Source organism: Oncorhynchus kisutch, linkage group LG1 (assembly GCF_002021735.2).
Source record: "Oncorhynchus kisutch isolate 150728-3 linkage group LG1, Okis_V2, whole genome shotgun sequence".
In the NCBI taxonomy this organism is placed as follows: Eukaryota; Metazoa; Chordata; class Actinopteri; order Salmoniformes; family Salmonidae; genus Oncorhynchus; species Oncorhynchus kisutch.
Window position 1 is genome coordinate 38188298 of NC_034174.2, and position 18321 is coordinate 38206618.

The 18321-nt window shown below is 42.8% G+C and overlaps 1 protein-coding gene across 7 annotated transcripts in view; it reads left to right on the forward strand.

Moving 5' to 3' along the window:
- Positions 1 to 2248: 2248 nt before the first annotated feature.
- The window catches only part of LOC109894697 (LIM domain and actin-binding protein 1), a 28351-nt gene continuing 12278 nt past the window's right edge, over positions 2249 to 18321 (forward strand). The window contains exons 1-3 of one of the 7 annotated variants that reach the window (XM_020488369.2): positions 2249 to 2336; positions 10615 to 10748; positions 11785 to 11830. In XM_020488369.2, coding sequence (XP_020343958.1) covers positions 2292 to 2336; positions 10615 to 10748; positions 11785 to 11830 — 225 coding nt within the window. In that variant the 5' untranslated portion in view covers positions 2249 to 2291. Of the gene's footprint in view, positions 2546 to 4809; positions 4993 to 10614; positions 10749 to 11784; positions 11831 to 14764; positions 14893 to 17722; positions 17958 to 18321 lie in introns of those variants that run through there. The other 6 variants (XM_020488396.2, XM_031823426.1, XM_020488405.2 and 3 more) reach the window with 6 other exon arrangements.

The following is an 18321-nucleotide window of genomic DNA, read 5'->3' on the forward strand; positions in this document are numbered from 1 at the left end:
ACCTGGCAGTGTGGTGCCAGGACAACAACTTCTCCCTCAACATCAGCAAGACAAATGAGCTGATTGTGGACTACCGGAAACGGAGGTCCGAGCACCCTCCCATTCACATGATGTGGCTGTAGTGGACTGTGCTACCGCACAGCAAGTCTGCAACCAACAGGACCCTCAACAGCTTCTATGCCAAAATACTGCTAAACAGTTAGTTAAATAGTTAACCAAATAGCTATCTACATTGCCTCTTTTCGCACTAACTTTTTTTATTATTACCTTTCTTACTTTTCTATTATTTCTATCTCTCTGCATTGTAGGGAAGGGCCTGTAAGTAAGCATGTCACTGTTTGTCAACACCTGCTTTTTTTTACCGTGCCACTCGGGGGGCCTTTATACCTGTTGTTTAGGACGCATGTGACAAATGAAATTTGATTTGATTTGCGATTACTGTTGGATTTGAGAAGGTGCTCCTCCCTCCCGGCATTCGTTCAATGATGTGATGGGCCATTACCCGGTGCAACAAGGGCCAGCATAAAATAACACTCTCATTGCAAGGCTCGGGGATGCAGATGGAAATCTTTTCTACATCTGTAGTGTAGACTCACTACTAGATATACACTGAGTGTACAAAACATTCAGGACACCTGCTCTTTCAAATAAAATAAAATAAAATAAAATACAATTGTATTTGTCACATGCGCTGAATACAACAGGTGTAGAGCTTACAGTGAAAGACTTACTTACAAGCCCTTAACCATAAATTCTGAAAAATAAGTGTTAAGTAAAACATAAAAATAAAGAATTATTAAAGAGCAGCAGTAAAATCACAGTACCGAGGCTATATACAGGGGGTACCGGTATAGAGTCAATGTGCTGGGGCACAGGTTAGTCGAGGTAATTGAGCTAATATGTACATGCAGGTAGAGTTAAAGTGACTATGCATAGATAATAAACAGAAAGTAGCAGCAGTGTAAAAGTAAGCATGTCAGTAAGGGGGGGACAATGCAAGTAGTCTGAGTAGCTATTTGATTAGCTGTTTAGCAGTCTTATTTATTTATCCGTTATTTTACCAGGTAAGTTGACTTTGAACACGTTCTCATTTGCAGCAACGACCTGGGGAATAGTTACCGGGGAGAGGAGGGGGATGAATGAGCCAATTGTAAACTGGGGATTATTAGGTGACCGTGATGGTTAGAGGGCCAGATTGGGAATTTAGCCAGGACACCGGGGTTAACACCCCTACTCTTACGATAAGTGCCATGGGATCTTTAATGACATCAGAGAGTCAGGACACCCGTTTCACGTCCCATCCGAAAGACGGCACCCTACACAGGGCAGTGTCCCCAATCACTGCCCTGGGGCATTGGGATATTTTTTTAGACCAGAGGAAAGAGTGCCCCCCCTTATGGCTTGGTGGTAGAAGCTGTTAAGAAGCCTTTTGGGCCTAGACTTGGTGCTCTGGTAGCGCTTGCCGTGCGGTAGCAGAGAGAACAGTCTATAACTAGGGTGGCTGGAGTCGGACAATTTTTAGGTCCTTCCTCTGACACCGCCTGTTATAGAGGTCCTGGATGGCAGGAAGCTTGGCCCCAGTGATGTACTGGGCTGTACGTACTACCCTCTGTAATGCCTTGCGGTCGGAGGCAGAGCAGTTGCCATACCAGGCAGTGAGGCAACCTGTCAGGATGCTCTCGATGGTGCCCCTGTAGAGCTTTTTGTCTTTCCATGTCATATACTGACCAGATGAATCCTGGTGAAAGCTATGATCCCTTATTGATGTCACTTGTTAAATGCACTTCAATCAGTGTAGATGAAGGGGAGGAGACAGATTAAAGAAGGGTTTTAAAGCCATGAGACAATTGAGACATTGTGTATGTGTGCCATTCAGAGGATGAAAGGGCAAGACAAAATATTTAAATGCCTTTGAACAGGATATGCTAGTAGGTGCCAGGCACACCGGTTTGTATCAAGAATTGCATTGCTGCTGTGTTCTTCATGCTCAACAGTTTCCATTGTGTATCAAGAATGGTCCACCACCCAAAGAACATCCAGCTAACTTCATGTGTCAGCGGAGTACATGCCCCGACGAATTGAGGCTGTTCTAAGGGGCAAAGGGGGGAGGGGGGGGGGGTCACGAAGGTGTCCTTAATGTTTTATACACTCAGTGTATGTCTGTGATGTTGAGCGGAGACATTTTTTTGGAAGAAGAATAAAAATATTTTATGGTTATTCCCTGCGAACTGCAACTTTAAGAGATGGAAAAGAACTCTTGATTTGGTGACAGATTTGTCCCGCCCCGTGAGATGCACATACTTTTAGGAGCGCACGAAGACGAAAAACTCATTGCTGTGAGTGTAATTAACCAAAGCCATTTACATTAGCTATACAAAACGTATCTGGTTTAGCAGCAAGAGATTAAAACAAGTCAAGTATGTTCGTTTAACAATGTAATTAAAATCTCAGATACTAGCAGATTAATCGACTCAAACCAACGTCTCTCTTTCTATTGTGCACCTGTGGGACTGTCGGGGGAACTGCGGTAGGCAACATCATAAACGTAAGGCCAAAGCAAGGTTACAGGAGTTTTGTCATAAACTTGTGTTGATATATACAGTTATTATAATGCTATGTTAATTTCTAGCCTTAATGTGTGCGTTTTAGTATGCTAGTTTAGGCTGTGGTGTGAGTGTTCACATGGTGAATTTGCTCTAGCCAAGGCTAAGTCAAATGTTTGCTGGTTAATGTTGACAATTTGACAGGTACTTCCAATTTTGCACCATTATTACTGGTGGTGGAGGTTGCATGGGAAGTTATGGCAGTTGGCCAACCTATTTCAGGGTATGGAGGACTGGAGTGAGACGCAGTGCATTCGTTTTGATAGTACAGAAGGCTTATAGGCTACTTGTTTATTGTTATAATAATCCATCTACCAAGGAAGATATCTTCCTGCTTATGACACTTTTTATGAGTAGGCCTGCATGACCATATGTTACAAAATGATTCCAAAGTGTGTAAATATTTTCAAAACTCAAAAGTGGAGCATTTTCAAAATAAGTGTACTCCCCACAACCCCATCTGTTGTGTAGATCCAGCTATCACAAACCCAAATTAAGGGGAAAGATAGACACCATCTAATTTAATCATTTTAAATGGTGCTTAGGCTTTCTTTCCTATGGGGTTGAGGAATATAGTTAGAGCTGCACAACAGATGGCATGTGAGACATGGACTCATCTTGACATTAGACCACTTTTGAAAACATCTGAACAAATGGTGATTTTGGAGTGAACTATTACTTTAAAACTCAGCTGATACCACCACAGCCATTTTGGTGACTTGGGCTACTCAAAGTAGGTTACTTGTTGTTGGCCTGATAGCCAGGATATATTCTATTCAAACTCCTGCTGAGTATTACGAGCTGGGTATTCAGTGGCTGTCCCTGGAGAAATGAGTAGTCTACTTTGGTATTCACCTCAGTGCCAGCAGTTGTCACACAATGCCAACTGTCCAGCTTGGTACCTTAAACGCACCGTGTGGCCATTTGAACAGGCCATTTGAATGCAGCTCCATGCTTATTTAACGGTGCTATTTATGCAATTCTCTGTCTTGGAAGTTGCACAGCTGAGACTTAGAAAACGCTGCCAAACCATGTCGCCTTTTCATCCTCTCTCTGCGAAAAGAAAAGGATAGCCCACAGAGGAGGCAGGTGGTGATGTCCCAGTGAAGATGACTCAGTGGAATGCATTGATGATGCTACCCATGTCAGATCATTTGGTTCGTCAGCCATTTTCACAATGCCAATTAGGGGACTTTCCTGTGTAAATAAAATAGAAAATATGCTACACACATCCCACTGGTTTAGATGCTGGGCAGAAAAAAAAAGCATGACAGAAACTATACATTTTCTCAACTCTGACATGCTTCTAAAGTTGATTTATTAATGAGACACAGACAGAAATGGGCAACATTTTGATTCAGTTGTCAATTTCTCTGCCAAGCCAATGAATTGCTACAGAAATGTATGTAGGTAAACTGCTCTTGTGAAAAATGTGTACAATTGTATGGTTTTTGAAGTCTTGGTGCAGACAAAGCTGTGTAAGGCGCGACTGCGCGTGTGTGTGCGCGACTGCGTGTGTGTGTGTGTGCGCGACTGCGTGTGTGTGTGCGCGACTGCGTGTGTGTGTGTGCGCGACTGCGTGTGTGTGTGTGTGCGCGACTGCGTGTGTGTGCGCGACTGCGTGTGAGTGCACACCTCCAGGTGTGAGGCAAGGATCGGTACTGGTAAGACAGGGCCTGTGAAGTCGCAATGTGTTGAGTGTATTGAGAGCCAGGGTTTTCTCTCCCTGCCGCAGCACCACGCAGGCCCAACCACACGCTTCAACCTTTCAAACAGGGCAGAGAAACCTGAGCTTCTCGCTCTGTTCGTCTCCTCTCCCCTCTGTCCCCCTCCTCCTTTCTCATCACCTCTCTCCTCCAGCTGTCCTTTGCCGCAACCACCCACCTCCCCTTCTTTACCACCCTCATGAAGGGGATAAAGTTGTGCCATAGAATCACACAATTTAGATCAGTTTTGAGTTTTTCACCAGGTTGTTAAAACACTTAACTGTAGAGCAGTTGTATAGACTATTTCCTAGAAATTCTGCTGAAGACACACACACACACACACACACACACACACACACACACACACACACACACACACCCCTATGTACCTGGCAGGTGGAATCCAATCTCTAAGGTCATTGGTACAGGAAATCATGTGACCTGCTTCCTCCACTCTCATGACACCTTTCTCCTCACTCCGCCCCTTACACTCTTACACACTAGAGACATACGCATTGTGTCGGGTGTCGCAAGGTTTCACCAGGGGAGTGTGACAAACCGGAAGTGCATAAAGTAAAGGCTGGAGCGAAACTGGAGTGCTATAAAATAATATAGATAAGACAGTAACTTTTATATTGAGAAGAAAACAGAAAAATAATCCATTCAAAAAAGGTATGTTTAAGGTGTGTCACGGTTAACTTGAACTCTTTGGGGAGAAGTTACGTTACCAATTCCTTTGTGCTATTGTTTTTGTAACTGTGTGTGTGTATAGCGTTTCAAAAATCATTATCTCTGTTCTCACTGAGAGTATTGACCATAACTCCCAGTGTTACTGTAGTAAGGCTAGTCCAACAGTATCCATGTCATGGATGTGACTTTTTCCTACCTATTGTCAACACGGGTTAAACCAAGGATGGCGGCTTTGACATCTGATAAGTCCCATGAGCTGAGGGGTGCCAAGTCAGGGAGAGTCTGAGGGAGAGTCCTGTGTTTCAGTTTCTGACTCAATCTGCTAGTTTAGCTTGAATGATTTTGTGTTTAATGATTCTTTGTTCAGAGCCAGGCAGAATTGACTATTGATTTTTATTTTTTCAAAGTCTGTTTTAGAGACAGACTTCAAGTAGCTTTTAACCCGCATGGTACTTGTTTTGCTATGGTTCAGTTTAATTACATAGTGTCATTACCTGCGAATCAAATTGTAGAGTAACAAGCAAATCGAGTTTGTCACAAGTGTTACTAGTGTCATATGGTTGGTAATGGTATGACGTAAAGAGCACAGTTTAAATTAGGCTACAGTGCCAATAGAATTTCTGCACCCCCTTAAATTATCTAAAAAGGGATTCAATTCGATTTTTGACAAGTATACCCATAACATGATGCTGCCACCACAATACTTGAAAATAGAGAGGGTTTTACTTTGGGATTTGACCCAACCCTGTAGTTTAATTTAGTCCAAAAAGTCTGTTTATTTGTTGTTGTATTTGCAGTATTATTTAACAGCCTTGTTGAAAACAGAATTAATGATTTGGAGTGGAATTTTTAACATGGGCTTCTTTTCACTTTGTCATACAGGCCAGTAATTTGGGAGTAAAAACTATGTTGTTGATCCCTTTTGTATTTTCAAGTATTCTGGTGGCAGCATCATGCTACGGGTATGCTTGTCACCACCAGGGGCTGAGGAGATTAAGATCAAAATAAATATGAAAGGAGCAAAGCCCAGGTAAAAGGTTAGAAAGATGGGGCTGCAGGGTAGCCTAGTGGTTAGAGCGTTGGACAAGGTACAAATCTGTCGTTCTGCCCCTGAACAGGCAGTTAACCCACTGTTCCTAGGCCGTCATTGAAAATAAGAATTTGTTCTTAACTGACTTGCCTAGTAAAATAAAGGTAAAAAAAAAAAAGAAATCCACCCCATTTTTCTGAAAACCTAACCTGGTGATAGTTAAAGCGCTGTAGAGTGGTCTAGTCTCAGTCCTGACTTAAATCTGTTTAAGGAAATCTGATAAAAGGATGAAATATCGCTGTCCATCAATGATATCCAACCAAATTTACTGAGCCTGTGCAATTTTAACAAAAACAATGGATATATGTTGCGTAAAGCTGATAGAATGAAAAAGATTCACAGCTGTAATGGCTGCCAAAACCGCTTCAACCTGTAACTCAGAGGGTGAAAACATATTCAATTATGATTATATAAATATTTAAAATGTCATTTGAAAATGTGGAGTAGGTTGTGTAGATCCGTAGGACAAATATCTACTTGAATCCTTTTTAGATGTATATTTTAAGGTGGCAGAATGTGAAAGTTGAAAGGTGTGTAGACTTTCTGTGGTCACTGTATACCCTCCTGCCCCATATCTGTCTGTTGGTGCAGTCAATGTGATCCTGATGTTGTGTTATTTCAATGTCATGTTGAAGTCCCTGGCATTTACTTGGATGCAAAGATATTTTCATTTGAGAAAAAATGGTTTATCTGCATGTCTTTTTTGTGTGTGGGGGGGGGTAGCAAATTATAAACCCGTTCCTACATTTGAGCTGTTCAGGACTGATGTACCTCCATGTCACTCAAGGCACTGATGATGATAAAATGGCTATATTGCGCAATACAGACTGATCCTGTGTTGGGTTTGTTGTGGATACAGCATTGCAATGAGATGAAAGTGAAGGTTCAAAGGCCGTTCTGCTTTGTGCTTTAGTGAAATTGACACAGAGGCCTCGTTGACTGAAACACGATAATGATTGCCTCAGGAAAGGCGCGTCCGCAGGATCTGGCAATGTCACTTATGTTCAAAAGTTATTCCCAACATCCGGTCCCCATATCATGTCAAGTGTACAGTCACAATCAAGTATGTTGAAGTGTAAGATTTGATTTCTTATCAATATACTTGCTCACCATACAGGTAGGGCTGGGAATTGCCAGGGAACTCGCGCTAAGATATTATCACGATACTTATGTATTGCGATTTGATACTGTGATTTTATTGCGATTCGATGTTCCAAACATATTGCTCACCATATGTCTGCTGCAGAGGGACAAGAGGGAGACATGAGAAAACAAGTTTTGATCAGTCATATAAATAAAAGTGTTGAAAACAAATTAGCTCCCTATTTAAAAAATAAATAAAGAAGTAAATAAAAAAAAGTGCTATGAAGTGAAAATACAGGAGTTTTGGTGCAGGCATAGCAAACTAGCACCAAAAATAATATTACCATATTGTCAATATGATATAATATCCCCCATCACTACATACAAGTGCTATTCAGATATGGTGAGAGAGTAGACTAGACTGGGCCAGATCAACTAAACTTGTTCTGTTGCAGTTTGCTTCCAAGAAGTGGAATGACAAATGAAAAGGAAGCCTCGTCTCTGTTTGGTTAGGCTACTTGTTCCTCTACATATCATGACCACTTACTACAGCTATGCTGCTACCTCCACTACTTCTGCAAGCTTAGAGGAAGATGATTCCTTTTTATTGTCCAATATGCACAAATGTCCCTCTGCAATTTGTTGTCTGTTCTATCCCAACCCCTCAGAAGGACAGATAAAATATGCCCTGGATAGGGTAGAGTGCAGCGTCCCTGGAGAAATTATAGGGGTTAAGCAACTTGCTCAAAGGCACAACGTCAGGAGATGGCTGAGCTTGCAGGTGATAAGAGTACAATGGAAGTTGAATAGACAAGCACCCCAAATAAAGTGTTTTATATTCAACTTCCATTCTCCTCCAAGAGTGACTGATTTTTATTTCCTGCTCATCCAGTTTGTTCTTCGATCCCTGCATCTTGGTTTCTACTGTGAGGTAGTTTCCCCTGTGCTTAGCTTGGAGAAGCAGCTTGGAGGAAAGGCTGAGGAGGATTTTTTTTTTTAGGAATTCCACTGGATTTCTGCCTTTTGGCTTCCTGGTCTGGCCTGCTGTGCTGATGCACATGAATATGATGCGTTGCCTCTGACACACACACTTTATCCCTTTCCCACTGAACACATACCTCCAGGGTTGCACAGGCTTTCAACCAATATGCACTTCTTAAGCTAAGGTTTAAGCTTTGCCCTATTTTACAAAGTTTTTCTCATGAAATATGACAGAGATGCAAGGCCCGAGTTTTAAACCACCCCTGTGGCCATGCTAAATACGGTCTTTATGAGAAGTCCATGTGATGTCTGTCTCTGTGGATTAGATTATTATTTTCCTGGATCCCATGGTTTGTAGACAGGAAGTGTTGGAGATTCTTTTGGAATTGGTCATTTGTTATGGTTGTCGTCGTGGTCACACTCGTAGTGCTGGTTTGCTTGTGTAGCTTATGAGCAATTCCATGGTAGTGGAATTACGCTGAGACAGATTTTTCACTTTAAAATGTATGCCAAACAAAATCATTGATTTCAAAGTTGAACTCTATGCACAGTGGCTACTTTGAATAATTTACACCAACAAAAAAATATATAAATGTACTTGAAAAACTATGCAGATGCTAAGTTTGGTCAGAATTATGGTAAAATCTCCTTCAATTTTATTGTTACTGAACTTCATCTGCACAGTTCTTCCTGTAAATGTATTTTTGTAAATTTGTCAGTGGAAATGGTTAAAACTAGTACCTGTGCATAGAGTTCTATGGTTTGGTAAGCTTTGAAATGGATGTTTTTGGTTTGGTCTACATTATAAAGTGAAAAATCAGAGTCTAATTCCATTATCATGGAATTGCCTCTACTATGTTTATGCGTGTGCTTGGTCATGTCTGAGTCAACACACAACTAGCTGCTCTGACAATGCTTAATTCAATTCAGTCTCTTTGTCGGGTAATGATGTAATACCTGCAAAGCACACCTTCATGAAAATGGCCAGATGAAAGGGCATGGTCCATACACCCATCCGGCTGGCCCAAGACAGCCTATTGATATGAATTTATCTGAAAATGACTACAAATACACACCATGCAGTATACCAAAGGTGGGTCCATGTATAAACTGATAAATGCTTTTGTCGATTCTCATCATTCCCTCCCTTCCAGATAAATGACTATTTTACTGGCTTATCAGCTATGTTATGAGACTGTTTTTTTGTTAGTGTACGTGTCTATCGTAAAACACAGTAACTATAGTAACTAACTTCCTGTGTGCATTTAGGTATGTGGGTGTATGTTATACTCTGGCCCTCTATAATTGTTGATTATGAAGATCAGGCTGAGATAAGTGGCAGTCTGAGTGCTGGTTTTCTCCTCCGAACAGAACAGGCCTCCTGACTGTCTCGGAACAGGCCTCCTGACTGTCTCGGAACAGGCCTCCTGACTGTCTCGGAACAGGCCTCCTGACTGTCTCGGAACAGGCCTCCTGACTGTCTCGGAACAGGCCTCCTGACTGTCTCGGAACAGGCCTCCTGACTGTCTCGGAACAGATTATGATATGTTCGGATTCGCACAATGACAACATTGCTGCTGATCTCAGTTGTGTACCTGTCCCACAGTCAAGTGTCTGAACTTTCCCGCTCGATCATGATGGCAGAATTTTGTCTGCTTGCTCCTGTAACCATGCAATGTTTGAGTGTGTGAGCTCATTGCAGCAGTGGAGGGTATGTGCTGTAGATGATATCTCGGGGACGGACTGACTCCTAGACAGAGAGCAGAGCAGGTGATTGACATACAGATCAATGACCTCACCATTGGGGAAGCTGAGGGATAGACAGTACCTCTTTGTACAGAGACAGTGCTGCATTGATCCCCCCCTGTCTGTCAACACTCTGCTATTATTCTGGGGGATCTGGGTGAAATGGACTATGAACCTATTAAAGAGAACACTTTACTGGCATAACTTTAGTGTATATATAAAGCAATAAAAGCATACAAAATGCCTATATTGGTAATAATCAATGGGCTGTAGGCTACCTGGTAGGGCAATGTTTTCATGGGATAACTCCTGGGCCATTACACCCCAAACAAAAATACAAATGTGTTTGTTTCAATTTACACAAGTTGTCACTGTTATTAACATGTTATTAACATGTTATTCATTACCCTTCAATTAAGGTGTCACCCTGTATTGTCTATGTCGTGGTTTGATTCATGATGAATGAGCAGTGAGGTAGTGCACTGTGCACACCATGGACAAACAGCTGGATGATGTCATCCAACAGTGCCAGTGTTGGTTGTTGAATCCAAGCTCTACAGGCTGTGTGTATTATACACTGTATTAGGTCATTTCTATAAGATGGGTGTTGGAGAATTTTGGGACTTGTATTTCATGTAAAACAGGAAATGTAGTTTAAAAAAATGTTTAAGTAGACATTTTGATTCTGTCATTAATTAGTGTGTGTGTGTGTTAGGAGGCGGAGATGGAAGGCGGAAGTTCGTTCAGCAGAAAGTCGTGGGCGTCGCAGTCTTTACGGGTCACCGCCAGGGAGCTCTCATTGGTCAGCACGCGAGGCAAGACCAACGCCATTGCAGAGCGCTTCTCCAAGTGAGTGACACGCACAGCTCTCTACTAGACACTTCTGTCTGTATGAGTGTACTACCGTGGACACTTCTCTTCCAAATGCATCATACCAAACACGCATCTATCTGTAGGGAATCCTCCATATCGCCCAGCTCTAAGTATCTACTGTACCAATCACACTTATCCTTTTGGTGCTCCAGTATGTACATGCAGTCAGTCAAGTCTGTGTCAGTGAAAGTCAACCCAAACACGTCAGACTTAAAGGCTTTATACAAGTGCTCCCATCCCAAATGTACATGAGGGAGGGAGGTAACAGATGTTAGCTGTATATTAATCCTGTTCTGCAGGTCATTAGGTTACCCTCGTGTCTGCCAACAGAGGTTGCAGCAGAACTGGAAAGAGATCATTCTGACAGTTAATAGTTACCACTCTTTAAGAAGCTCTGAGGGTCTGAAAATAACTAAATATATAAAGTAACTTCTTCATCACATTGTCGTAACTGTAATCGTAGGCAGTATCAACCGTGACCTATTTCCTCATACACCTTGCATGTACAGGTCATTTTCTTCTGTTGCTATGTAAAGTAGCTGTTACCTTACAACAATCCTGACCTACCGTGCCACTCGTACATTTCAGCTGGCATTTACATAGCTATGGCTAACTGTGAACTTTAACAACTCACAAAGCAACTGTTTTGACTATGCAGAGGTTGTTGATTCTGCTCTTCACAAGTCCTCTCTGTCAGCTCTAGCTATGGAATCACAATTTCCCTAGTATAACACAAGGGTGTATAAAACCAGTGTAACAGTGGTGTTAGTCGAAAAGCAGCATAGTGTCTGCAGATCCAGAGGAAACCAGATCTGTGTCAGAAATAGCCCAAAACCCTTTTTTTATATTGCTTACACTTCCCTGATCTCTTCAGACCTTCAAAACATGTTCAGATATGATTGATTTAATATCAGTGCAAACTTCCATTCCCAGTGTAATGCTTTGGTCTACTTTACTGCGTGCACCTCTGTTCTTGATCAGCAGAGGTCAGTGTTGCTCCTCTGTTCCATAGGTACCAGAGAGCTGCTGAGGAGGCCAATGCTGAGAAGAAGAAAGCAGTGAGTATCTCCATTCAGCTCCCTAACAGGAGACCCACTCATGGAACTATAGGATGTGACATCACCTCAGACACAGCCACCAGTTCAATGATACGCTTGTGAATCTGCCCTCTTGGTCAAGTCTTTGACTCTGTCACCATTGAACTATATCAAATCAAATTTTATTAGTCACATACACATGGTTAGCAGATGTTAATGCGCGGGTAGAGAAATGCTTGTGCTTCTAGTTCCGACAATGCAGTAATATCTAACAAGTAATCTAACAAATTCACAACAACTACCTTATACACACAAATATAAAGGGATGAATAAGAATATGTACATATAAATATATGGATGAGCGAGGGCTGTGCGGCATAGGTGAGATGCAGTAGATAGTTTGAAATACAGTGTATACATATGAGTTGAGTAATGTAGGATATGTAGACATTATTAAAGTGTCATTATTTAAAGTGACTAGCGATAGCTTTATTAAATCCATTTATTAAAGTGGCCAGATATTTGAGTCTGTATGTTGGCAGCAGTCACTCTGTTAGTGATGGCTGTTTAACAGTCTGATGGCCTTGAGATTGAAGCTGTTTTTCAGTCTCTCGGTCCCAGCTTTGATGCAGCTGTACTGACCGCGCCTTCTGGATGATAGTTGGGTGAACAGGCAGTGATATCGGGTGCTGTAGGTATCCTGGAGGGCAGGTAGTTTGCCCCCGGTGATGCGTTGTGCAGACCGCACTACCATCTAGAGAGCCATGCGGCTGTGGGCGGAGCAGTTGCCGTACCAGGCGGTGATGCAGTCCAACAGGATGCTCTCGATTGTGCATTTAGGTGACAAGCCAAATTTCTTCAGCCGCCTGAGGTTGAAGAGGCGCCGTTGTGCCTTCTTCGCCACTCTATCTGTGTGGGTGAACCATTTCAGTTTGTCAGTGATATGTACGCCGAGGAACTTAAAACTGTCCACCTTCTCCACTACTGTCCCATTGATGTGGATGGGGGGGTGCTCCCTCTGCTATTTCCTGAAGCCATGATCATCTCCTTTTGTTTTGTTGATGTTTGGTGAGAGATTATTTTCCTGACACCACACTCCAAGGGCCCTCACCTCCTCCCTGTAGGCCGTCTCGTCGTTGTTGGTAATCACGCCTACCACTGTAGTGTTGTCTGCAAACTTGATGATTGAGTTGGAGACGTGCATAGCCATGCAGTAATGGGTGAACAGGGAGTACAGGAGGGTCTGAGAACGCCCCAGAGTTGAGGATCAGCGGGGTAGTTGTTGTTTCCTACCCTCACCACCTGGGGGCGGCCTGTCAGAAAGTCCAGGACCCAGTCGCACAGGGCAGGGTCAAGACCCAGGGTCTCGAGCTTAATGACGACTTTGGAGGGTACTATGGTGTTAAATGCTGAGCTGTAGTCAATGAACAGCATTCTTACATAGGTATTCCTCTTGTCCAGATGGGATAGGGCAGTGTGATGATGATTAGGTCGTCTGTGGACCTATTGGGGTGGTAAGCAAATTGGAGTGAGTCTAGGGTATCATGTAGGGTGGAGGTGATATGATCCTTGACTAGTCTCTCAAAGCACTTCATGATGACAGAAGTGAGTGCTACTGGGTGATAGTCATTTAGCTCAGTTACCTTTGCTTTCTTGGGAGCAGGAACAATGGTGTCCATTTTGAAGCATGTGGGCACAGCAGACTGGAATAGGGATTGATTGAATATGTCCGTAAACACACCAGCCAGCTGGTCTGCGCATGCCCTGAGGATGCGTCTAGGGATGCCGTCTGGGCCGGCAGCCCTGCGAGGGTTAACATGTTTAAATGTTTTACTCACGTTGGCCACGGTGAAGGAGAGCCCACAGGCTTTTGTAGCGGGCCGTGTAAGTGGCACTGTATTGTCCTCAAAGCGGGCAAAAAAAGTTATTTTAATTTGTCTGGGAGCAAGATGTCGATGTCCGCTACGTGGCTGGTTTTCTTTTTGTAGTCAGTGATTGACTGTAGACCCTGCCACATACGTCTTGTGTTTGAGCCGATGAATTGCGACTCTACCTTATCTCTATACTGACGCTTTGCTTGTTTGATTGCCTTGCGGAGGGAATAGCTACACTGTTTGTATTTAGTCATGTTTCCAGTTGCCTTGCCAGGATTAAAGGCACTTTCAGTTTTGCGCGAATGCTGCCATCAATCCACGGTTTCTGATTAGGGAAGTTTTTAATAGTCACAGCGGGTACAACATCACTGATGCACTTGCTAATAATATACATGGCGAAGACGATAATCAAAGAGAATTCTCTTGGTAGATAATGCGGTCGGCATTTGATTCTAGGTCAGGTGAACAAAACGGACTTAAGTTCTTGTATGTTGTTATGATCACACCAGGAGTCGTTAATCATAAGGCATACAACCACACCCTCCTTACCAGAGCTGTTTGTTTCTGTCGGCGCGATGCGTGAAGTAACCGGGTGGCTGTACCGACTCTGACAACGTATCCCGAGTGAGCCATGTTTCCGTAAAACAGAGAATGTTACAATCTCTGATGTCTATCTGGAAGGCAAATCGTGCCCTAATTTCATCAACCTGGTTTTACTAGTGATTGGACATTGGCGAGTAATATGCTCGGAAGCGGTGTCTGATGTGCTCGCCTTCGAAGTCTGACCAGTAGGCCGCTCCGTCTGTTTGCCTAAGTGGTTTTGTGCTCTCTTCTCTGCTCAGGCTACTTATTTTTGACAGTGACTAGATGAGATAAAGCATTTTGTCATTCACATGGTAAAATAACAGCCTTTCGAAAACTTCCACCTCCCACACACCCATTATAGTCCTCATCTCGTCTGAGGAGAACACCGAACAATTCCATGCCTTGTTCTGCCTGCCACTTATTGTGATGGGCAGGCGGTCAGCCCCATAATCCTGACTCAGTCGACTAATCCCAAAGTAATTCCCTGTGTTGGGATAGTTGTCTTTGTCTGTTGGGATAGTTGTCTTCTCTGTTGGTTATGGTCTTTGTTTGTTGGGAAGTGCTGGAGAAGTGGACAAGGGAATAGGGAATAAGTGATCGGCCGATGTCATGCAGGAGCACAAGGTAACTACCTAACATTTCCAATGGCTCATCGATGGGGAATGTATTTAGATCATTGGGTACCTTGCAGCCAGTGAATCTGGACCGAGATTGTAGCACAGGACTTGCTCTGCGTGACATTGTGGAATTCTGGAGAGGCTCAAGTAGTTGTAGACAAACATTGTTTACACACAAGGTCCTTAAGGTCATTCAGAGCGAGGAGAAGACACACACGCTGGTTGTATTTGTGTGTGGTGCATGCTGTTCCTCCAGTCTTCCTGTTTGTGCTGAGTTAAACAGTCGGCACAATGTCTAGTCAGCACAATGCTGTGTGTATGCGTGGATCTACAGGCAGCACTAGTCCTAAAGGGTGGGCTGTAAATTTGGGTCATAGGAGGAAAAGAGGTCTCAGCTTTCTGAGATGCAATCCTCTGTGTTGCGGTATGAGAATCAGGGCCAGGAGTTTTAACTAGGTTTTTTTTCAGGTTTATTTTGGTCCCTGAGTTTTTCCTGGTCAGGTTAACCAGCAACATTGTCATAATGAATGATTACATGATGGTCCACAAATGAGCGCTAAGGAGGCTCCTGCAGTCTTATTTAACATTGTGTTGATTGTGTGGAATCTACACTGAACAAAAATATAAACGGAACATGTAAAGTGTTGGTCCCATGTTTCCTAAAGCTGAAATAAAATATCCCAGAAATGTTCCATATGCACAAAAAGCTTATTTTACATCCCTGTTAGTGAGCATTTCTTCTTTGTCAAGGTAATTCATCCACCTGTCACGTGTGGAATATCAAGAAACTGATTAAACAGCATGGCCATTACACAGGTACACCTTGTGCTGGGGACAATAAAAGGCCACTCTAAAATGTGAAGTTTTGTCACACAACACAAGCCACATATGTCTCAAATTTTGAGGGAGTATGAAATTGGCATGAATACTGCAGGAATGTCCACCAGAGCTGTTACCAGAGAATGTAATGTTCATTTATATATCATAATCCACCTCCAATGTCGTTATAGAGAATATGGCAATACTTCCAACCGGCCTCACAACCGCAGACCACGTGTATGGCATTGTGTAGGCAAGCAGTTTGCTGATGTCAACATTGTGAAGAGAGGGCCACATGGTGGGGTTATGATATGGGCAGAAATAAGCTACGGACAACAAACAAAATTGCATTTTTATTGATTGGCAATTTGAATGCACAGAGATAACGTGACGAGATCCTGAGGCCCATTGTCGTGCCATTCATTCACCACCATCACCTCATGTTTCATCATCATGTTTCAGGATGATAATGCACAGCCCCATGTTGCAAGGATCTGTACACAATTCCTGGAAGCTGAACATTTCCCAGCTCTTCCATGGCCTGCATACTCACCAGACATCTCACCCATTGAGCATGTTTGGGATGCTCTGGGTTGACGTGTAAGGCAGCTCGTTCCGGTTTCTGCCAATATCCAGCAACTTTGCACAACCATTGAAGAGGAGTGGGACAACATTCCACAGGCCATAATCAACAGCCTGATCAACTCTATGCAAAGGAGATGTTGCGCTGCATGAGGCAAATTGTGGTCACACCAGATACTGACTGGTTTTCTGATGCATTTATTTTTTTAATATATATATATTTTTGAAGGTATCTGTGACCAACAGATGCATATCTGTATTCCCAGTCATGTGAAATCCACAGATTAGGGCCTAATGTATTTATTTCAATTGACTGATTTCCTTATGAATTGTAACTCTTTGAAATTGGTGTATGTTGCACTTATATTTTTGTTCAGTATAATTCCCCCTTCAACTGTGACCATTATCAGTAATGGTTCTGTATATAATTACAGGTATGATTATTCCGACTTAATCACATCTATTATGTTCTCTAACCGCAAAAGTTAATGACAGTTTTATAGGGGAATAAATGGCCACTCCTTAACTTTCAACATGAGGTCCTCCCTCTTACTGCTGCTGAGTCAGGCAGATTGAGTCACCTTTAGTGTTCTAATCAAATTTGATTTGTCACATGCGCCGAATACAACAGGTGTAGACTTTACAAGCCCATAACCAACAGTGCAGTTCAAGAAGAAAATATTTACGAAGTAGACTAAAATATAAAAAGTAATAATAAAAGAAACACTAACAATGACGAGGCTATATACAGGGGTCACCGGTACCGAGTCAGTGTGTGGGGGTACAGGCTAGTTGAGGTAGTGGGGGTGAAGTGACTGTGCATAGGTAAAAAACGAGCAGCGAGTGTACAAAAAAAAGCGATTTTCTGAATTTCTCAGCAGTCTTATGGCTTGGTGGTAGAAGCTAGAAGTGTGTGTGTGTGTGTGTTCTCGTTCAATAGTGGTGAATGGCTGAGATGTCTCAATAGGTTAAACGGGACTTCATGTGTTGTAGGTTACGCTGTGTCTTGAGGACATGGGGTAAAATGGGAGGAGCAGTGACATTGTTGATTGACTCCTTACTTTTAATAATCCAGTTTTCAAGGGAAATAAATAACTTAAAGGGAGTTTGGTTTTGTACAACACTGTCTGCAATTTGAATGCCATGATGTGATTGGCGATCACAGATCTCAACACTGACAGCATGAGGTTCTGTAACATGACACATGGTACATGTTAGGTGATGCCATGACTTCAGTGCATTGGTATGGCTCTCACATTGGCTCACACAACAACGGAATACTTGAAACTTCAGCCATGTGTCTGCTAGATTCACACACAACCACATTTACCATTTTTATTTGGGGATAAACTTTGAGAAGTGACGAGTAAAGAACCCCAGACTCAGTCAGCGAAGAGTTAAACATTTCCCAAATGTATCATTTCCTGCTTTCTTGTTTCCTGGGATATTTTCCCCCCACTCTGCCTCCATCTCTCTCTCTTTCTCCTGGTCTTGATGGGGGGTGGGCTGGTTCTTACTTCCAGAGTTTTTCTAACTGCTAACATCTGGGAGAGCTTGATCAGCCTTACTCAGCACAGAGACCAGAGGGAAGGACGGCAGACTGATTCCAGCTACAGGACTCTCCGTGTCTACAACCTAGACTCCCCACTACGCCTCGCCTCGCTCTCACAGGTTTCACCACTTCTTTTAGAAAAACAGGGAAACAACTTTTCATTGCCTGTTGCTCGTTTTTCCTTGTACTTCTTGAACATACTTCTTGAACATACTTCTTGAACATACTTCTTGAACATACTTTCATACAGAGAACGATTTTTCTTTTTTTTTCTTCTACTGTCTGAGTTCTTTCAGCTTTGGGTTTCTCTTCCTCCTTTCTCTTTTGTTTGTTCCTCCCATATTCTGATCTCCTCCTTTTCCATGTGTGTTTCCATCTTGTTTCTGTCACATATTTTGTTGGTGAAGCACGGCTTGATGTGCAGGCTAGGTTTTTCTGAGTTGCTGCTTGGTTGAAGTGTGGTCAATGTGATGACAGTAGGAA